At 40.1% G+C, this 19,647-nt stretch overlaps 1 protein-coding gene across 2 annotated transcripts in view; it reads right to left on the bottom strand.

The window, feature by feature from the left end:
- Positions 1-241: 241 nt before the first annotated feature.
- Positions 242-19,647, bottom strand: part of ANAPC1 (anaphase promoting complex subunit 1) — a 146,610-nt gene continuing 127,204 nt past the window's right edge. For both annotated transcript variants that reach the window (XM_040351087.1, XM_040351088.1), the window contains 6 exons: positions 18,937-19,075; positions 12,119-12,205; positions 5,379-5,474; positions 4,932-5,130; positions 2,207-2,341; positions 242-1,037 (listed from right to left, as the gene is read on the bottom strand). In XM_040351087.1, the coding sequence (XP_040207021.1) occupies positions 922-1,037; positions 2,207-2,341; positions 4,932-5,130; positions 5,379-5,474; positions 12,119-12,205; positions 18,937-19,075 (772 nt within the window). In that variant the 3' untranslated portion in view covers positions 242-921. The remainder of the gene's footprint in view (positions 1,038-2,206; positions 2,342-4,931; positions 5,131-5,378; positions 5,475-12,118; positions 12,206-18,936; positions 19,076-19,647) is intronic.

The raw sequence follows: 19,647 nt of genomic DNA, 5'->3' as shown, positions 1-19,647 counted from the left end.
GATCAGAGACACTGGGACTGGTGTGACAGTGATTAAAGACACTGGGACTGTGTCCCTTGACAAATGGGTCAAAACACGTGGCTGAAAATACACAAAGCTCAACGCTCAAAAAGCTACATGAGCTACTTTGGCACTTTTGTCATGTGTAGAGCAGCCCATTGAGATTATGTTTTTTCACATATTCATGGCAATGCAATCTGTTAGAGCGGTTGCAGCAGAACACAAAAGAAATAAAAAATTATTTACTTTTTTTGTTTTATTTTGTTAACAAAAGTTTATGTACAAACATTTTTGCAGCATTGTAATGTCATAATAGAAATACACATAGTTTTAAGACAAATAAAACAGCATAAACTTTCCAACCTTAAAGATTTATCACATTGGCCTTGGATGTACCAAATGGTGAAAATCTGGCTGAAATTCTCATAGCCCTCGCCTTTAGACAGTATCTTCCTTCTGAAACTGTCCATACAACTTTCAGGTAACCAAATTCCTCTCTTCAAAAGATCTTTTTATACATACTGTATCTGTTAATGTGAAAAATGTATTGCTTGCAGGAATATGAGAATGACAATGCTGAAAACAGCTATGCTTGCTACTTAGCCTCCTTTTGGTAGAAATATGTCCTTCCTTTAAATGTAAATCGTAGCTTTATACACGGGCCTGCTATTTTTGACTTTCAGTGCCTACCCACAGACCAGGGTAGACATCTAATCTTGAAGCATTTTGATGTATTTGATTCCTAATCATGACTAACATCTTCACCCACATATTGAGTAACGAGTTTACAACCTAATGTCAAAAATTGATAAACCACAAAGTAATCAACAGGAGAAGCCTGCTAAACAAAGTGCTTAACATTCACTACTCTTTTCATTCACATTAGTCTTCATCGATGTGTTCTGCCCATCCTGGGATCTCTTAGAGGACCATAGACTGAGGGTTTCCAAGGAGAAGTGGAGCAAGTCTAAGTAACGCTCTCACTGGCATTCTGAGGTCTTGGAATTTCAACAGCAGCTCAGAAAAACTACGGCTTCCTGGAGAAAAAAATGATTACAGATTTATGATTAGCAATTGTCTGGTTGTGATGTCAACAAATCTCTCTCATTTCACATATTTTCAGCAAAAAGAGAAACTGAAAAGAGGAATAGCAGTGGCATCTCTTGACAACTGTGAGGTCTGATGTGGTGCACCAACGTGAATTATGTTGCACATTACTGTACATTAAGGTAGACCAGTTATTTGAATGGGCTAACAAAACACTGCAATGGGCCTAAAAATGTGAAAAAAATAAAAAAAACGAGTGATTGGAATCTAGGCCCGGATTCAGTAAGGACTTACGCCGACATATCTTCTGATACGCCGCGTAAGTCCACGGATGCGCCGTCGTATCTATGCGCCTTATTCAGCAAACAAGATACGCCTGAATTTTGGCTTCATATGACCAATGTAAGTCTCCTACGCCGTCGTATCTTGGGCGCATTTTTACGCTGACCGCAAGGGGCGCTTTTATTGATTTACACGTCAAATATGTAAATGACATAGATACGCCGATTCACAAACGTACTTACGCCCGTCGCAGTAGTCTACACCGTTTACGTAAGGCGTAAAGTTATTCCACCAAAAGCAGGGGTAAGTCATGTTAGGGTATGGACTAGGGAACAGCCGTCGTGTTTTACCTCGTTTACGTAAGTCGTACGTAAATGGGGCTGGGTGTAGGTTACGTTCACGTCGTAGGCATTGAGCCGTCGCATCTTAGGGAGTATATGCAACGTGATTGTCAGCATGCGCGCGCATGCGCCGTTCGTTCGGCCCTTCATTTACATGGGGTCACGCTTCATTATAATAGATCACGCCCACTACCTTCCTACTTTGAATTAGGCGGGCTTACGCTGGCCAATTTACGTTACGCCGGCCCAAGTTTGGGAGCGAGTGCTTTGTGAATACAGTTCTTGCCTCATTGATTTACGTTGGTGTAGCGCATATGAGATGCGCTACGCCGGTCTAAAGATGCGCCGATGTACGTGAATCCGGGCCCTAGTGTACAAATCCTTTTACAGTCTACATCAAGTCTTTATGGAACCTTTTAATCATAGTACAGAAATCAAATCATGATATATTATTATGTTTGCTGAAGTGCTACAAATATACACATACCAACAATATGTGTCAAACCATGAAAGATTAGAAACAAAATAATACGAACCTTCAAGTTTTCCTTCCAGTAACATCTTTGGAGCAGGCACTGAATAGTAAACCAAGAAACAGGCCAACATACTAAGCTGGGAGTCTTCCACTGGCTGGCCAGCTAAATAAGAGTGCAGAGTGATGTCTCCTCCACCTATTGGGATGAGGGAACACGGGAAGGAAATATTCATCATGTGCCAATTTGTATTACTAAATTAACATACAAAATGTATATATTGCAAAAAAAGCAATCGTGTCAATATGATAACATTTTAAATGTTCAAATTGATATTTTCTGATTTCAGAACTGTGTGTGAACTAGCCCTAAAATATTTCTCTAATTTAAGATTTACAATTTAATACAAAAATAAACACATCAGCTTGACACCTATAGAATTACAGTGCACCTGGGAAGTATTCACAGTGCTTCACTTTTTCCACATTTTGTTATGTTACAGCCCTATTCCAAAATGCATTATTTTCCACAAAATACTACAAACAATACCCCATAATGACAACATAAAAAGTAGTTTGTTTGATATCTTTCTAATTTATATAAGAAAAAAAGAAAAAGAAAACACATGTACACAAGTATTCACAGCCTTTGCTCAATACTTTGTTGAAGAACCTTTGGCACCAATTACAGCCTCAAGTCTTTTAGAGTATGATGCTACAAGCTTAGCACACGTATTTTTGAGCAGTTTTTCCCATTCTTCTTTGGAGGACCTCTCAAGAGCCATCAGATTGGATGGGGAGCGTCAGTGCACAGCCATTTTCAGATCTCTCCAAAGATGTTGAATAAAGTTCAAGTCTGGGCTCTGGCTGGGCCACTGAAGGACATTTACAGAGTTGTCCCACTGCTTTGTTACCTTGGCTGTGTGCTTAGGGTTGTTGTCCTGTTGGAAGATGAACCTTTGCCCCAGTCTGAGGTCCAGAGTGCTCTGGAGGTGTTCATCAAGGATGTCTCTTGTACATTATTGTATTCATCTTTCCCTCAAGCCTGACTAGTCTCATAGTTCCTGCCGCTGAAAAACATCCCCACAGCATGCTACAACCACCATTCTTCACTGTAGAGATGGTATTGGCCAGGTGATGAGCGGTTTTCTCTAGACATGATGCTTGCCATTCAAGCCAAAGGGTTTCCATTTAGTTACACTTTACCATGAAACTCCCATGACACATTTTATTGCAGCATCCCCATTAGGAAGTTTCATTCTTACTTTCTGTCCTGGTCACATATATTACAGTTTAACAGCTCTTAAGTTTTCTTTTTGAAGGCTTTATACTTTATTTTTAATTACTGATTCTGCCAGTAGAACACTTCCTTGAGTGATGATGCTCCCTTATTGTACTTTATCTACAGAGGAACGGCATTGTCAACCTGGAACAGAAGTGTTTTAAGACTATAGAACTCCCCCCCCCTCCTATTATCCATGACATAGGTCAGAAGGGTACATAACAACTAGGCAAATAGAACTGTGCCCAACAGGAGGTCCAACAATAACAAGGGTCAATAGACCCAACTTCACAGTGCTGTTGCAAGAACCCTGCATCCACAAAACATTAGACTTCCATTTGGTAGAACGATGAAAATCTTTAAATAGAATAGAAGACCATGTGTCTCCCTTACAATGCTGTGCTACAGAGGCCTGATGCCAGAAAGCCCAGAAAACTATGACTGGGTGAATGGGCAAATAAAAGTGCAGGAAGAGATTTGTGCTTGAGAGTATAAACTTTGTCTATCAAATTTCTTATCCATCGAGCATGGTGTCCCTTGCGAGTTACTGAGAACAGGACAAAGAGGGGATCTGTTTTATCAAAGCTGTTGCTTTGAGGTAGACTCTTAGGCCCCGTACACACGGGCAGGTTAATCCGCTGAAAACGGTCCGCCGGACCGTTTTCAGGGGACATGTCCGCCCGAAGATTTCTGTCTGATGGTTGTACACACCATCACACAGAAATCCGCGCGTAAACAATACGCGGGGTGTGGCCGCGCCGTCGCCGCGACGATGACGCGGCGACTTGGGCGGCCCTGGAAGTTCAAAGCTTAACGCATGCGTCGAATCAGTACGACGCATGCGAGGGATGGCGGTCGGTCAGACGGACGTGTCCGGTGAGTCTGTACAGACGACCGAACACGTCCGACAGACAGGTTTCCAGCAGGTAGATTTCTTAGCATGCTAAGAAATTTGTATCCGCTTGAAAACCGGTCGGCTGGACAAATGTCCGCCGAAAAATGTCCGCTAGGCCGTACACACGACCGGATTTGTCTGCTGGAACTGATCCGCGGATAAATCCCAGCGGACAGATCCGGTCGTGTGTACGGGGCCTTATGGCTCTGACTACATTTTGGCAATGAAGACAGATTTCATTTGTGTGCTTTGGAGAAGGGCAAAAGGATGGCTATGTTCTTACCAAGGTGGAAGACTAATACCACCTTAGAAAGAAGGGATGTTTTTTAAACAAGAGAGAGTGAAGTAAACTAGGAATAAGGTAACCTAACCTTGAAAGTTTACCAAACTTTAACCCTAAAACATAACTAAATATTTAACTCCACAAAATGTAGCCATGACAAGTCCTACACAAAGTTAACCCTTTAAAATATTTACATTGTCTTCATCAAAACCACCCACACTCTGCACCTAATATAGCAGCATTGACTAGCTAGTGCTGGAAGTGTCTAGCTTTAACGTGTCCTAATCATAAGCGCACATAATTCAAACTTGAATGCATGTCAATTCTACCTTGAAGCCACTGATCTAGGGTGTTATCAATGGTACATTTCATTACTGGCAAAAACTCAGAATTCATGAAAAGCCTTCGACAGGGTATTCCATTCATCTTCTCCTGGAGGTTCTGTGAGCTAAAGAACTCTAGAACCAGCTTTATCTGCCATAGCGCAAAGGTCTCTGTTGTTTCCCTCCTCTCTAGTCCTCGAACTGCCTAATTAAAAAAAAAAAAAAAAAAAGAACTATCAATGAAATGTTTCAAAGGCAACTTGAATTTTTAGACAATGTAACTTACGTTTGACAAGTTATTAAAAAAAAATTGAAACTACAATGCCTTGTACTTTACTTTCTTGAGGTATCCCATCAGTATTAAAACTTCAACACGACCAGGACAAAAATGTACGAGCAATGATGAATAATGATAACCACAGACAGTAGGATCTTGTACTACATCAACATTACCTGGTCAATTGCAATGTAGGCAGGAAGCATCTCAGGGTTCTCTTGAATTACACATTCGTACAAGATAGAGGAAAACAAGTCCAGGATGTCCTGTTTCTGAAGGTATAAATGGATATAGAAAGTTAGGAGAATAATTAGAATTGTATTTTGTGATGCAGAAAAGTACCTGAAGTATTTACGATACACACTTTGTGCCTCAGTTGTCAAAACTCAAAAACACATTTCAACTACAACTCTTTACAATTAAATAGACCAGAAATAAACATTCATTATCTTGGCACTTCCAACTTACTTTCTTTTTTTTTTAACTTTTTAATTATATCAGGAAGCCGGTCCCAGCGGACCACATACAGAGTAGTGCAACATTACAACAGAATACAAAACAAGGCACTTGTATACAACATACATGGTTTCCCGGACAGCAGCATCTTCAGAAATCAAAGATAAAATAAATAAATGCAAGGTACACATATATATGGGTGTGTTTCAGAGTGACCGCCTAAGCAGTGCACAATGGCCCTTGTCTCAGGGCCCGTGAGGGTAGAATGTGTATCTATTCATCCAGCGATGCCATGCTGCCCAGACTCCCCTAAACAGGACAGTGTGGCCCGAGGGGCCCGGCACCCCACGTTTTCTAGAGTAAAGAACAGGTGTAGATCGAGAGAGTAGGAAAAAAGAACGAGAGTGAGGTAAGGTATGCCAACTTACTTTCATAGTAGTTCCTTTGCTGGCTTCCAAATAAAAATATAAATATACTGGGATGTGTTAGCCGTATTAAAGATGTGCTTAAAAAGAGTCTGTAGTAATATTGAACAAATATTCTCTTTATTATGGTCTGGTATAAAAAAAATTAAATGCTCTTTTCACAAGCTTTACAGCACCTACTTGTAAAAACTGGATTTTTTATTTAAGTCCTTTGAGAGATGCAGCAATTCAGTTTAACATTCCATGGATCATACAGTAGTTGGACACTATGCACAAAAAACTGGAGGCCAGCAGCTAGGTGGCTATAACCTTTCACTTACCAATACAGCTGTGTTGTGGCAAGTATTATGAATAAACACAATGGCACAGCCAAACCAGAGGGGAGGGAGCTGTGTCCCCCAATGGATGTATATTATACAGTATGAACAAATTAAAACCATTCTACTGTTAATAGAGGGATACAGCATTTTAATTACAGTACCATGGGATATTCAAAAGCTGTCCTTAACAGCAACGAGGAAAGATGTTCATCCTCCTAGAGGACACCAAACGAAACAGAGCTGGCATAGTATTAAGAGTTGTAGCTCCTAGGGACTGCCCGCCAGCTTTTTGGATCTAGTGTCCAATCCCCCTGGAGGTAACAGCATAACCAATGGCAACCTAATGGTAATTCTGTGTCCCTTACTGGATGATACCAAAAACAGGATTTTTAATTTACTATTCTTCTGCCTATAGGGAGATTGGATACCAAATAAAAAATGTAGATCAGTCCAGGGAATATCCTGTCCTAATTCCACCATGGTTTGGGGCAAATTGGTACCAAGTGCATGATCATAAACACAGAGGTCTGTCCTTTAATTGACTCCAAAAAGGCATTTTATGGCGTGAACAAACACTTGTTTTCCTTTTTGTCCACTAAGGCAGTGGTCATCAACCCTGTCCTGCAGGGCCCACTAACAGGCCAGGTTTTATGTATTACCTTGGGGAGATGCAGTCTAGAATACTGCAATCACTGGGGAGCAAATGATATCAGCTGTGATGTATTTCAGTTATCTTGCAAACCTGGCCTGTCTGTGGGCCCTGCAGGACAAGGTTGATGACCACTGCACTAAGGGACACAGCTAGTCTTAAACCTGCAAATGCTCATGAAAAAGCAGTCCAACTGAGGAGTAGGCTACACAGCAAATAGCCACTAACACGTCTAATATTAACAGGCCCAATAATCACAACAGGAGCTGAGGATCATCTGCAGCTCAAAAACCTGCCTGCAGGACCATATGCCTGAAGCTGACATTCGATGAGGTAGAAACATCTACCTGGAAAAACTTAGAGGATGTGTGAACAGAAGACCAGTTGGCAGCCTTGCAAATCTGGGAAACAGATTTGATGCTGAAAAGCCCAAGTGACGCTCATTGCTCTAGTCTAGTGGAATGAGCCTTAAAATGGTATTAAACTCTTACATAAGCCCAAATTAAATGACTAGGGTTTATAATGCACCATGTCTGTATAAAATGATATGGAGCAATGAGGATAATTGCAATGTTCACCATCTTGATCCTGCTGCATCCAAGTCCCTTGTACCGCTAAGGTGCCCAGGATTCCCCCCATGGTCCACAGGATGGCATCGGTCGTCATGATCTTTGAGCAGGAAGCAACAATTTTCCTAACTCCACTGTCAAATCTTACAGCCACCTAAACAGGAATAGTCTGGTCCTTGACATTAACCAAATCGATTAATCCAGAGAAAGAATTGACTTATCCCACAATGACTGAATGTTGCATTGCTTTGGTTACTTGTTTTAAATAAGAACACTGATTGCGTGCTTGACTCTTTAGTCAGCAGAAAGTCAGCACTCTGTCCAACAGTGGTAACTCCTACAGCAATGCTGGCAGGAAACAGGGGACCAGCAACCAATATAAATGAAGAAGCTCCGGATGCCTGGCCCAAACAACTTAATCACTAATTGATCCTTCAAAGACAGGGCAAGCACAATGACAAATGCCAGCACCTTTGGACCTGGAAAGTACCCTGCAGTTAAGCAGAACCAGCCTGGAAAATGTCCACACAAGGCCCAGTGCCTGAGAGTCACTTCCAGGCTCGCTCCTCATTATCCAGTCCAGATGCAGTATGATCCAAAATCTAGGCTGGAGAAGATCGTGACAGATAGCTGTGAGTGAGTGTGGGAACACCAGCAGCCATGTACACAACATTCTTGATTTAAAGCCATGCCCACAAGCAAAATGAGAACCGAGAAAAACATTTTTAAAAAGTGTCTTTTTAAGTTTATTTGGGAGATCGGCGGCTAATTTAAATACAGTAAGCAAACTTACTTATACAATGTGATTCCCTCATGAGACACATATATAGATTAAATTGTTAAATGTAGTAGGAGCTCCGCTTTAAGAAAGAAAAATGTCTTTAAAAAAGCAGGTTCCAGATATGATTACCTAACAGTGATGTCATATTATTGAGGTCTTCTTTTATATGACCACTATATTACTTCAATAAAACACGTTTGATTGAGCATAAAAAAATAAATAAAAATAAAAGTGACAGGAAAGAAATGTCCATTCACAATAGCTTCAACTGAAGGAGTTGTCGGAGTGTGGCCTTCTTTTACGGCTTGGTTTTATTCAAAAGAGAACCATCTGATAACAAAATGCTACCAGACTGGCTGACAACCATCAGCTTATCTAAATATTGTAAATCATTGCATGGGACAGGCAGGACGCATAGACCCTTAACAGCATATGAAGGATTGTGTTTTCTCTCGAAAACACCCAGCCATACACTGTCCATAATTTACAAAGGAATTCTGTCTTGTACTCATAGTGAGCTCCCCACTTACACCAGATTATGGTCCAGGGATCTGGAGATGGAGATAACCCCTCATTTATGTTCATTTATAAATCCTCAATCTCAGGATACACACAGGAAAACAACTTCAAATTGATATCTCGGAGGTACAGGGGTCCAGTTTCCATAAATCGGATCTTCCCTGATTTTATGGATGCCTGTTCAAGCTGTCACAAAGAGAGGGGGACCTACCTGCATATTAGGTGGGGACGTGATCATATCTGCCCCCTCTGAAAATGTATTTTTCAAATACCGTACATAACGAAATCTACAATCACTTGTCTACCGGGTTCTGTCAAGTCACAGAAATCTAGTCTCCTTAGATTTTTTTTCTCTCCGCAGCTCGCCAACTTATTTCCAGATTCCGGAAGACTGATACTATCCCTCTGCTTAATCTTTGGGCAGATTCTATCAACAATGCCATGCTTATAGAGGAGATGCAGGCTAGAGAACCGACAACTGGGAAAAGCACACCAAACTATGGGGTGTCTGGATTAATTATTCTTACTTTGTTTTCCTCCCTTTCTGCTACTCCCCCCTTCCCCTCCCCCCCCCTTATGTTATTCATGTTCCTGGATATGACTCACTGTTAAGTCAGATACAAGTGGGGCCTTTGGCCTTTTTGTTACCACGTCTTATTATGTATCAGTTACTTCTTTTGTCCCCCCCCCCCTCTCTCTTCTTTTTGTACCTACATACGTTTAAATGCTCCTTATCTGAAAACACTGATAATAAAAATAAATTAAACCAAAATAGGACCAGCTGAAAGGCGGAAACTGTGCTCTCTCTCTAGTTAACCCATAATGCTCTGCTCTATGTTTGCCCCATGTCTGTATATTCTTTTTTGGTGTAGCTGTATGTAAATCTGTTTTTACCCTAACAGCTAATGAAACAACGCTTCATCCCTCCTGAAAAGTGAATAAAAAGCTATTCTCATGTCTCATGTATAACTGCATGCCTTTGGTATGTCATAAGAGTAAAGCTGGTCACAACAGCTCCATGTTCACAGATAAAAAACATTAAGCCTTCAAAGAAATGTACACTGTATCTATAGTGAATAATGAAGGGGGTATGGTTATGTTTTGGGGCCGCTTTAACCTGTTAGGCCTGTTTCACGCAGGCTTTAGCTTGAATAAGAACAGTGTGAACAGAGATAAGCAAAATTTTGCTTGAAATCTGCGAGTCATTTGCACCACATCCCTTGTATATACATAATAAATCAAGAACCAAGAAATTGGGACTTTTTTAGGGTGCCGCAACACAATGAAACAGAGTTTATGAAAATTTGTCAAGCTTAAAGTACATTTTTCTAAGCCTGTGAAGTGCCTTTCAGCTCCTGGTTGGAAATGCTATACACAGATCTTAAAGCGGATGTGCGCTAAAAAAAAAAATATTAAAAGCCAGCAGCTACAAATACTGCAGTTGCTGACTTTTAATATTAGGACACTTACACCTGCTGCCCCCCGCCATCCTCTGTGAGGGAACCAGGAAGTGAAGCGCTCCGGCTTCACTGCCAGGTTCCCTACGGCGCATGCACGAGTCGCGATACGCCTGCCGATTGGCTCCCGCTGTGTACTGGGGGCCGAGTGTTCCCAGAACACAACGGGGGGACGGGAAGTGATGTCATGCCCGCAGTTTACCCGAAACTGTGTGGCCGGAAGTGGGTGCAAATACCTGTCGGGGGGGGGGGGGGGGGGTTTCCGATCAGCGGGAGTTCCACTTTAGGGTGGAGCTCCGCTTTAATGGGAATGATAATTGTTACTTTAAACAAGTTGCCAACAGGCTTTCAACAAACTTCAAGTAGTGCTGAAGTCCACTAGTAGCTTGTTTAAAGTGGCAATCAGCATTTCCATTAGGCACTGTGTTCAACATTTACAAACTGTAGCTGGATTGTAGGTTCAACAAAGCTTGATGAAAGATCTGCAAATGCTTTGTAGGGACAAAATACCTGCTGGCAGGTGCAGTAATCTCACGGAAAGCTACAAAAATGATTATTTTTTGCAGTGATTGCCTGCAAAGGTTGTGCAGCAAAATAGGGGGTTAAGGTCCCATCATTAGTGTCCATTCCATTTTTATTTTATCTAAAATATTTTGTTGAATCCAAAGCAAAGTCTGATTTGTATTAAATATGAAATTAACAATCAATCATTCAAGCCAAATACTTTGGTCAGTTTCAAGTTCAAGAGAACATTGTGGGTTCTACTTTTCATGGAAGTGTACCCAAAAATGTTTCCACAATTTCATATTTTGTTGAAAAACATAAAAAGCAAGTAGGGCTGCAGGCATAAGGATTTTCTATAGTTGTCTGTGGAAAAATGCTGCAAATACACAATATGCAGTGGCCTACTGGCTCAAATAGATTACTATAACAATTGTGGTCTGGCAAAAATGTTTAGGAAAATGTAACCTTTAAATTACATATTTGCTCATGAAAAGTTGTTTTTACTTTTAAAATAAGATCCATATAATAAGTTTCAGGTGTCTATAGGAACCAAATATGGGTATTTTCCATGGCAAAGCTAACCTTTCCTAATTTTAAAAGGATAAGTTCACCTTTAAAAAAAAAAAAAAAAAAATGCACATATTTTTGCATAAAAAGGTGCATTATATATTTTGTCTTTATTCACAGGAGCCTGCAGAGCGTTGCCCCTGCAATCAGTGGATCGCTGGTGCAATGCCAGGCTCCAGGACACACTGTCTGCAACTTCTGTACAGGCTTTTTGTTACAGACCTGTAGGCAGTGTATATGGACAATGAGTGTGCTGATCAACTTGCTTGCGGTCTATTGAGAACTACAGGCCCTCTGCTGTGGTGGCAGATTCCTGTGAATGAATGATGTGGCGGTGCAGATGGAACCCTGCACAGCTGCACTGTTCACTATCAAAATGAGGGGAGAATCTGGGGTGTGTGTGTATGGGTCAGGTCTACAGCATATTATATGTTACACCCGAAATATGGGTGCAATGTGTAACATGCTCCAAAAGGTGAACTTAGCCGTTTTAAACCAAGAGCCCTTTTTACCCTTTATCAAACAGCAATTTTTTTTAAACATTACTGATACTAAAATAGTCAAAACTAAAAGAGAGGAATTACATAAATGTAAATACGTTTTACACCACATATAAAAGTTTCAATGAAAATTACATTTTGCATATTAGAAAAATAATCCAAATTTTACCTGGCCCATATCAGTTGTTGGCTTGCAAAAGTATTCGGAGAATGACAGCAATGCCGGATCAGACGTAAATGCGGAAATGGCCTCCGGCTAATAAGGAAAAAAGAACAGTGTGTTCTTAATTGTTTATCAAGCAACATCCTTTACTCAAGTCATGCCACACTTTATTTTAAGGCCAAAATGATTAAATTAGTGACAGAACATTCCACATAAAATGAGCCTTTGGGATATTGAGCCGTAAATAGAATTATTATAAAAAGAAAAGACTGACGTAAGAGAGACGTTCAGGGTATTTTTTTTTTTTTAAGAATCATGCTTACCTAGGTGGATGCAGCATCAGCCAACGCTGATGCTGCATCTGTCCTCCACCAGCTCTAAGACTGAGAACCAAGTGAACCAAGACCTCCATTCCCAGAGCTCTGTGTGCAGGGAGCTGGTGACTGTCAGTCACTGCTGTCAGCTCCCCCCCCCCCCCCAGTGCTCACTGGAGTGCTGGGCTATGGAAGGGGCAGGAGCGGCTAGCTGCTGGTCAAGGATTGTGGGCGGATCCCAACCATATAGTTGTGATCTTGCCCCAGCCTGGACCGGCTTTGTGACTTCAGCCCGTTGTCTGCTGAAAACGGGTCACAGGAGAGCAGAATGAACTGCATTCCTTGGAAGTACAAGAGAAATACAGCCAAACAGGCTTTGACTGTACTTCCCCTTTAAAAGAAAGAAACAGATGCTTTTTCAATTTGGGTTAGTAGAAGACAATAGTAATGATAGCTGGGGTACTTGCACACTGTACTGATGAATGAACAACACACATTCCTTGCAAAAAAAAAAAACACGAGGATGGGCTGTATAGCACTCACACGGACACACCTGTTAATTTTTTTTAGCTTTAGTTATTCAACGGAGTGTGGCATATAATATATATATATATATATATATATATATATATATATATATATATATATATATATATATATATATATATATATATATATATATATACACTAGGGTTGTCCAGATACCGATACTAGTATCGGTATCGGGACCGATACCGAGTATTTGCGGGAGTACTCGTACTCGCGCAAATGCTCCCGATACCTAAATAGAATACTTTTTTTGTATTTATCAACATGTTCTATGAAAATTCTTTGAGTTTTTTACTACTGCGTGACAAGCAAATAAAACATTTTTATTCTTTTATAATGTCTTGAGTTAGAGTTCTTCATAATTCTAAAGAAAATATCCTTAGTCTGTATTGTGGTTTGAAAACTGTCACATGACATTTAAAAAAAGTATCGGTATTCGGTATCGGCGACTACATGAAAAAAAGTATCGGTACTTGTACTCGGTCCTAAAAAAGTGGTATCGGGACAACCCTAATATACACACACACACATACGCAGTGCATGTTTGCTGAAAACAATGGTCTACATTTACAAATTTAAAGCAGAATTAAAACAAAAAAAACACCTGTATGCCTAAAGATACTGCATTTCTAGGCAGCAGTGTGCAAGAGGCCTAACTGTTCAAGACCAACTCTGGCCAGATTTCCAGATATTTTTTTTTTTTTATTCATTTAAAGTAGTATTAAACTCATAAGAAAAAACATTATATTGCAGCTTTCTAAATCTTACATGTGATGGCTGCATTAGTTTTCTTTTTTAGACTTTCTTTCCTTTATTTTCACCTGGTGATCTGGCCAGTAAGTTTGTTTTTTAAAAGAACAAGCTCTCCTGCAAATGTAGCATTTAGAGTGTTAAGAAAAACCATTTACAGTGGTGCTTACAATGACTAAGCTTTTATTTATTCATATAAAATGTTATCCCGGAAAAAAAAAAAACTTGCTTGTATAACTGCAGCGTGTGAGCTAGAGTTTGGCTTCAATTTGTTAGTGTATCTAAATCGACTAGTGCATCTTGCACTGCCCTACCCCCAGACTAACAAAGCTGCTGTCCAAAAGGTGACTGTGCTACTACATCCAGAGTGGGGACACACTAAAAATACATGAGGTGTGTTACTCACCAGATGACCATGTTAAAAAAAAAAGAGGGAAAAGGGCCTAAAAAAAGAAAAACTAATGCAGCCACCACATCTAAGGGTTGGAAAGCTTTGATATATTACATTTCTGCTTTTGTGTTTAATATCACGTTAAATAGAACTGGGAATTAAAATTTGATCGTGTGAACTCAACTGGTTAGGTCTCCCCTAAATCTTTATCCATAGAGCAAAAGGAAACGTGGGAAAACAGTACAAGAAAGCACAGAATTAAAACCTCACAGGAAATGGTAGTGTTAAAAAATTACACATATATATATATATAATATTATTTTGTTAGGCTCTGTCCCAGTCAGAGATTTCCCTATCACTTTCTGACCCTTAGTCATTTGTTTGACAACGCTGTGTCTTACAGGCTTCTATTAAATCTATATAAACGTCATCATTTGATTCACCCTTTAACGAACACCAATAGGGAGGTAGAGCATGTTTGCACTTCTTATTTATTTAGAGAAAATTGTGTACAAAGGAAACATTTCTATTGTTCTCTATAGCATTCCCACAGCCAAACAAAGCAAGTGCCTTGTACAATCACATACAACATCACTGTCTTGGGAAACGAAGGCTACTGAACTAAAAATAAGTAAAAAATACGTAAAAATAAATCCAAGATAATTTTTAGAACAATGTTTGAAATGAAGATTTGACATCTTGTAGTACTGTGTTCCTAAAAGAACCAAGAGGTCAATAGTAACTCTTAAAAGGGGAATTCCAGATATGGTATTTTTTCATAGTTTCATTGGTTCAGCTTGGACACTGCTACTCCAGTGATCTCCACTAGGCTCCTGAGTCATGTGCCGAGTGGCTGCCCTGCTGTATTCTGAACACAGGAGGTTAGCTGGTTGCCATGGGTGCCATTTGGTGAATGCTTGGCATCTTTTCAATGAATGCAAAGCATTCTCTGATTGGGCAAAGTGAAGCATGGTGTCACTGCTCTAACTCTGCCAATCAGAGAATACTTTGCATTCATTGAGAAAATGCTAACCATTCTCTGAATGGTGCCTGTTCCGTATTGCCTCCTGTTTTCAGAATGCAAGCAAGTGGAGATCACTGGAGTAGTGGTCTCTCCTGATCTACTGTTTTCCAGATTATCTCGGGCTCCCACAGGTATGGTATATATGCATAGTTACATTACTATGCATACCTGTAAAAGATGTCATACCTTAAAATAATTACATATAAACGATTGTAAAAAGTTTTACTGCAAATAATACACTGATCAGCCATAGCATGATGACCACCGACCCTAATCCCCCGAAGCATGGGCTCCACTAGACCTCTGAAGGTATGCTGTAGTATTTGGCACCAATTCCTCAGTAGCAGGTTTCCCATATGCTCCCTATGTGCATCAATGAGCCTTGGCAGCTCATGACCCGGGCACTGGTTCTTCTTTCTTGGGACAACTTTTGGCAGGTCCGGACCACGCTGACCAGGTACGCTGACCACAAGCTGCATTTTTGATGATGCTCTGACTCATTCCTCTAGCCATTACAAATTGGCCCTTGTCAAAGTCGCTCAAATTCTTACACTTTCCAATTTTTTTTTTAAATAACTTTAGGGACAAGATAGTCACTTGCTGCCTAATATATCCCACCCACTTTGAGATTCCACTGTAAAGAGATAATCAATGTTATTCACTTTATCTGTCAGTAGTCAGCGGAACATTTCTTGTTTAATTTTCTCTGCACATAGCTTCTGAAGGGGCTTCCTAAAGTTTTGTTTTAAACTAATTGTAAATTCAACTTGGATCACTAAATGCATTCAACACACAGTAGCTGCAGTAGTCCTGGCACAAGTCTAGTCCCTCAGTGCTGCTCTGCTGACTGAAGTACTTGACTCCACAGAGATCTATGGGCACTTCCGATCTACGTAGAGTGATTTTCAAAGATCAGAGGGGTGCTTGGAGAAGCAGCACTGTAGGGTAGCAAAGCTTATTTTTTTTAGATTATGGCTCTGTAAGGAAGCCACATTTTTAAAGTACTTTAAGTGGAGTTCCACCCAAAAGTGGAACTTCCGCTTTAAGCACTCCTCACCACCTTACATGCCACATTTGGCATGTCATTTTTTTGGGGGGGTTTTAAGAGGGACTTCCTGTTTCCATCTCTTGGCCGCCTATTCAACTCCTCCGCCCCCAGACGGCCCCTCGCTCTCTGCAATTTTTTGGGACACGTCATAGGTCCCAGAAGATTGCCTGGCCACTAGCAGAGTGAGGCACGGCTCGCGAATTTGTAGTATGCGCCAGGCCGTGACAGTGCCCACATTTGCTATGACGGCACAGCGGAGAGGAGTGAGGCTCCGTGCAGCCGCATCGCTGGACCGTGGGACAGGTGAATGTCTGTTTATTTAATGTCAGCAGCTACACTTTTTGTAGCTGCTGACTTTTAATAAACCAAAAAAAACAAGTGGAACTCCGCTTTAAAGTGGAACTTCAGTAATTTTTTCAACTTTCCATCTATTAAATCTTCTTCCCTTATTGTTTTAACTTTGGATAGTAGAACATTTTTTTCTGCCAGTAAATACCTTATACAGCCCATATCCTGTTTCTTGTCTGGTAAAAAGCCTAGGCTTATGACAGGAAGGGAGAGGGAGAAAGCCATAAGGGGGCCAATGAGATCTGCAGGGCTGGAGATTTGCCTCTGTGTGTCTGTGAAAATCCAGGAAATTAACAGGCAGCAGCAGCTTCAGCTGCCCATAGTTAATATGGTTGCAGCCAGACTCAGTGGAGGGAGATTTCTGCAGAATATTTGGCAAGTACAGAATCACACTATATATAAAATAATATGCAAAGGGGTTGGAGAGAAGCTGCAGAATGGCAAAGATGTTTTTATTACAAATTATGTGAACAGATTGCAGTTTCTCTTTAAAGTATAGCTAAAGGCAAAACTTTTTATTTTGTTTTTGGATAGAGTGGAAAGGAATAAAAGGGGGGGAGGTTTTGGGACTTTAAATGAGATGCGTTTTTAGCAGTATGCGATTAAATATATCTATATGGAATATAAAAAATGTTTCCATAATAGCCAGGCTCAAAGTTACCAACCAAAAAAGCACTAAACCAAATTAATCTGTCTAGCTGTATGCATTAAAAACAGAGGTTTAGTTGCATGTATTTGCAAATACCTGTAGTAAGCTGCAGGCCAACGTCAAGGCACTCTGTGTGTTTGGTAGGCATGTTTGGTTCCACTCCTGCATTTCTTTTGTTTTTCCAGTGCTCTTTTTTGCCAGACCAACTATAGGTAGGGGCGGGTTTAGGATATCACCTGCCCCCTATCTATTGATTAGCACGCCTGTGCTCCTTTTTAGGAGACTTTAAAATTCATATGGTTAGGACTGCAGCACACAGAGTGCCTTGACGTTGGCCTGCAGCTTACTACAGGTATTTGCAAATACATGCAACTAAACCTCTGTTTTTAATGCATACAGCTAGACAGATTAATTTGGTTTAGTGCTTTTTTGGTTGGTAACTTTGAGCCTGGCTATTATGGAAACATTTTTTATATTCCATATATATATATATTTAATCGCATACTGCTAAAAACACATCTCATTTAAAGTTCCAAAACCTCCCCCACTTTTATCTATTTACAGGGATGGAGGCCTGTGGCAGTTCCTATCATATGCCTCATATCTAAAGTCCCAACTCTATCCCCCCTTTTTTGACAGAGTGGAGAGGAATTAGAACATCTATCAGGTTTTATTGCTGTCTGTGGCCCCGTTAGGAAAATGTATCCTCTCTATTTGTGTGGTTTACTATTCGCATTGGAAGTAAAACTAAATCCCAAATTTTGGATTGTCCCCAGAAAAATAATAGGGGAAATCAATGGGGACACTAGTTCTGGTGACTAGGGGGTCCCCAACAGATTCCCTTAATTTGCAGGGATTTCCTCTCACCCCCTGTATTGGCTATGGGACCAGAAGTAAAGGAAAATCTCCCAAGGAGGCACACAAGGCATAAAATAAACCAACTGGTGTTATAACCCTCCCTTACTCTATCCAAAATAAAATAAAAACTTTTTGCCTATGGTTCTACTTTAAGCTTGAATACACTGAGGGAGGCAAATGTATTTTACACTCTCCATTTAACTCCTTTAAATGTTCGATCAAATAATTTTAATAATGATAATAAAAAAAAAAGGATTTCTCCTTCATTAATTTTTATCATATGCTGTATCGTTTTGTTTTTTTGCTCAACATGCATACCCGTATTCAAAGGCAGAGAAACATTTATGAAATTGGTCCAAAGAGTGTTTCCACCTACCTCACCTATATTCCTGAGTTGTTAAAGAACTCTACTTAGATTGATTTGCCTCTAAATCATCAAATACAACCTCAGTAAAAAAGCATTTTGTAATAAACTGCTAATGCTGGTCATAAACTAGGTGATTTATTACAACCATTTTCAAGCAATTATTAACCATAAAACATTTTGCAGATCAAAGCAACTTACCAACAACTGTCTTGTCCACACCAGTAGACACTATTGGTGGTTGATTGTCTATCTGTGCAGTCTATTTTGCAGTCACAAAATGATTGTAACTTCACCCAAGTAAAGCAGAAACCACCCTCGTCATATTAAACCAATACAGTACATAGCCACAAAAAACAGCTAGTAGCATCTGAGAGTGAGAACTATTATTGACATCTGCCTCTCTTGTGGTCACTTTTACACATTGAAACTATTTTAAGAGCGTGAATTATGATATAGAAAGTGTAAAATTATAGGCTGCAAAAATGTAAAGACATGAGACATCAGTTTTCACACAAGAAAAAACTACCTTAAATGTACGAGCTTCAGAATTTCTGAGAGTAACAGTCTGAGCAAGTAGACTTCTCCAGCCCATGGGGTCCTCTTTGTAGGACAACTGTCCAGCACGAAGCTTGACATACAAAACACCATCCTTAGAAAGGATAAATCTAACAGGGAAAGATAAGAGACAAAAAAAAAGGTGTCTTGAGCTGTTACATTTGCAAACTGGAATACAGGAAATCCACTTGTTAGATAATGAATATTAAAGTGGACCTTCAGTCATTTTTTTTCATCCATTACATTTTCTGCCCTTGTTGTTTTTTTTACTATGCATAGTAAAACAACAGTAAATACCTTATGCAGCCCACTTCCTTACCCTATCCTCACGCACAGCTCTGTCTCTCACTTTTGTAAGAGTTTGCCAGCAAGGGAGGAGGGATGAGTCACAGTAGAGCCAAGGAGAGCTGCAGAGTTGGAGGGGGCTGGATGAGGGCAGAGATAACTGGAGACTGCTCAATGAGTATTCATCGAGAAAGTAAAAATGTGCAGCCAGGCAGTGTTGCGAGTGTGTCTGTATATATATATATATATATATATATATATATGTGTATATGTCTGCGTGTGTGTGTGTGTGTGTGTATATATATATATATATATATATATATATATATATATATATATATACACATATATACACACACACACAGTCCAGGAAGTGAAAGGGAAGCATCTTCAGCTG

Source organism: Rana temporaria, chromosome 4 (assembly GCF_905171775.1).
Source record: "Rana temporaria chromosome 4, aRanTem1.1, whole genome shotgun sequence".
Lineage (NCBI taxonomy): Eukaryota > Metazoa > Chordata > Amphibia > Anura > Ranidae > Rana > Rana temporaria.
This window is presented reverse-complemented; position numbering and strand designations above follow the sequence as displayed.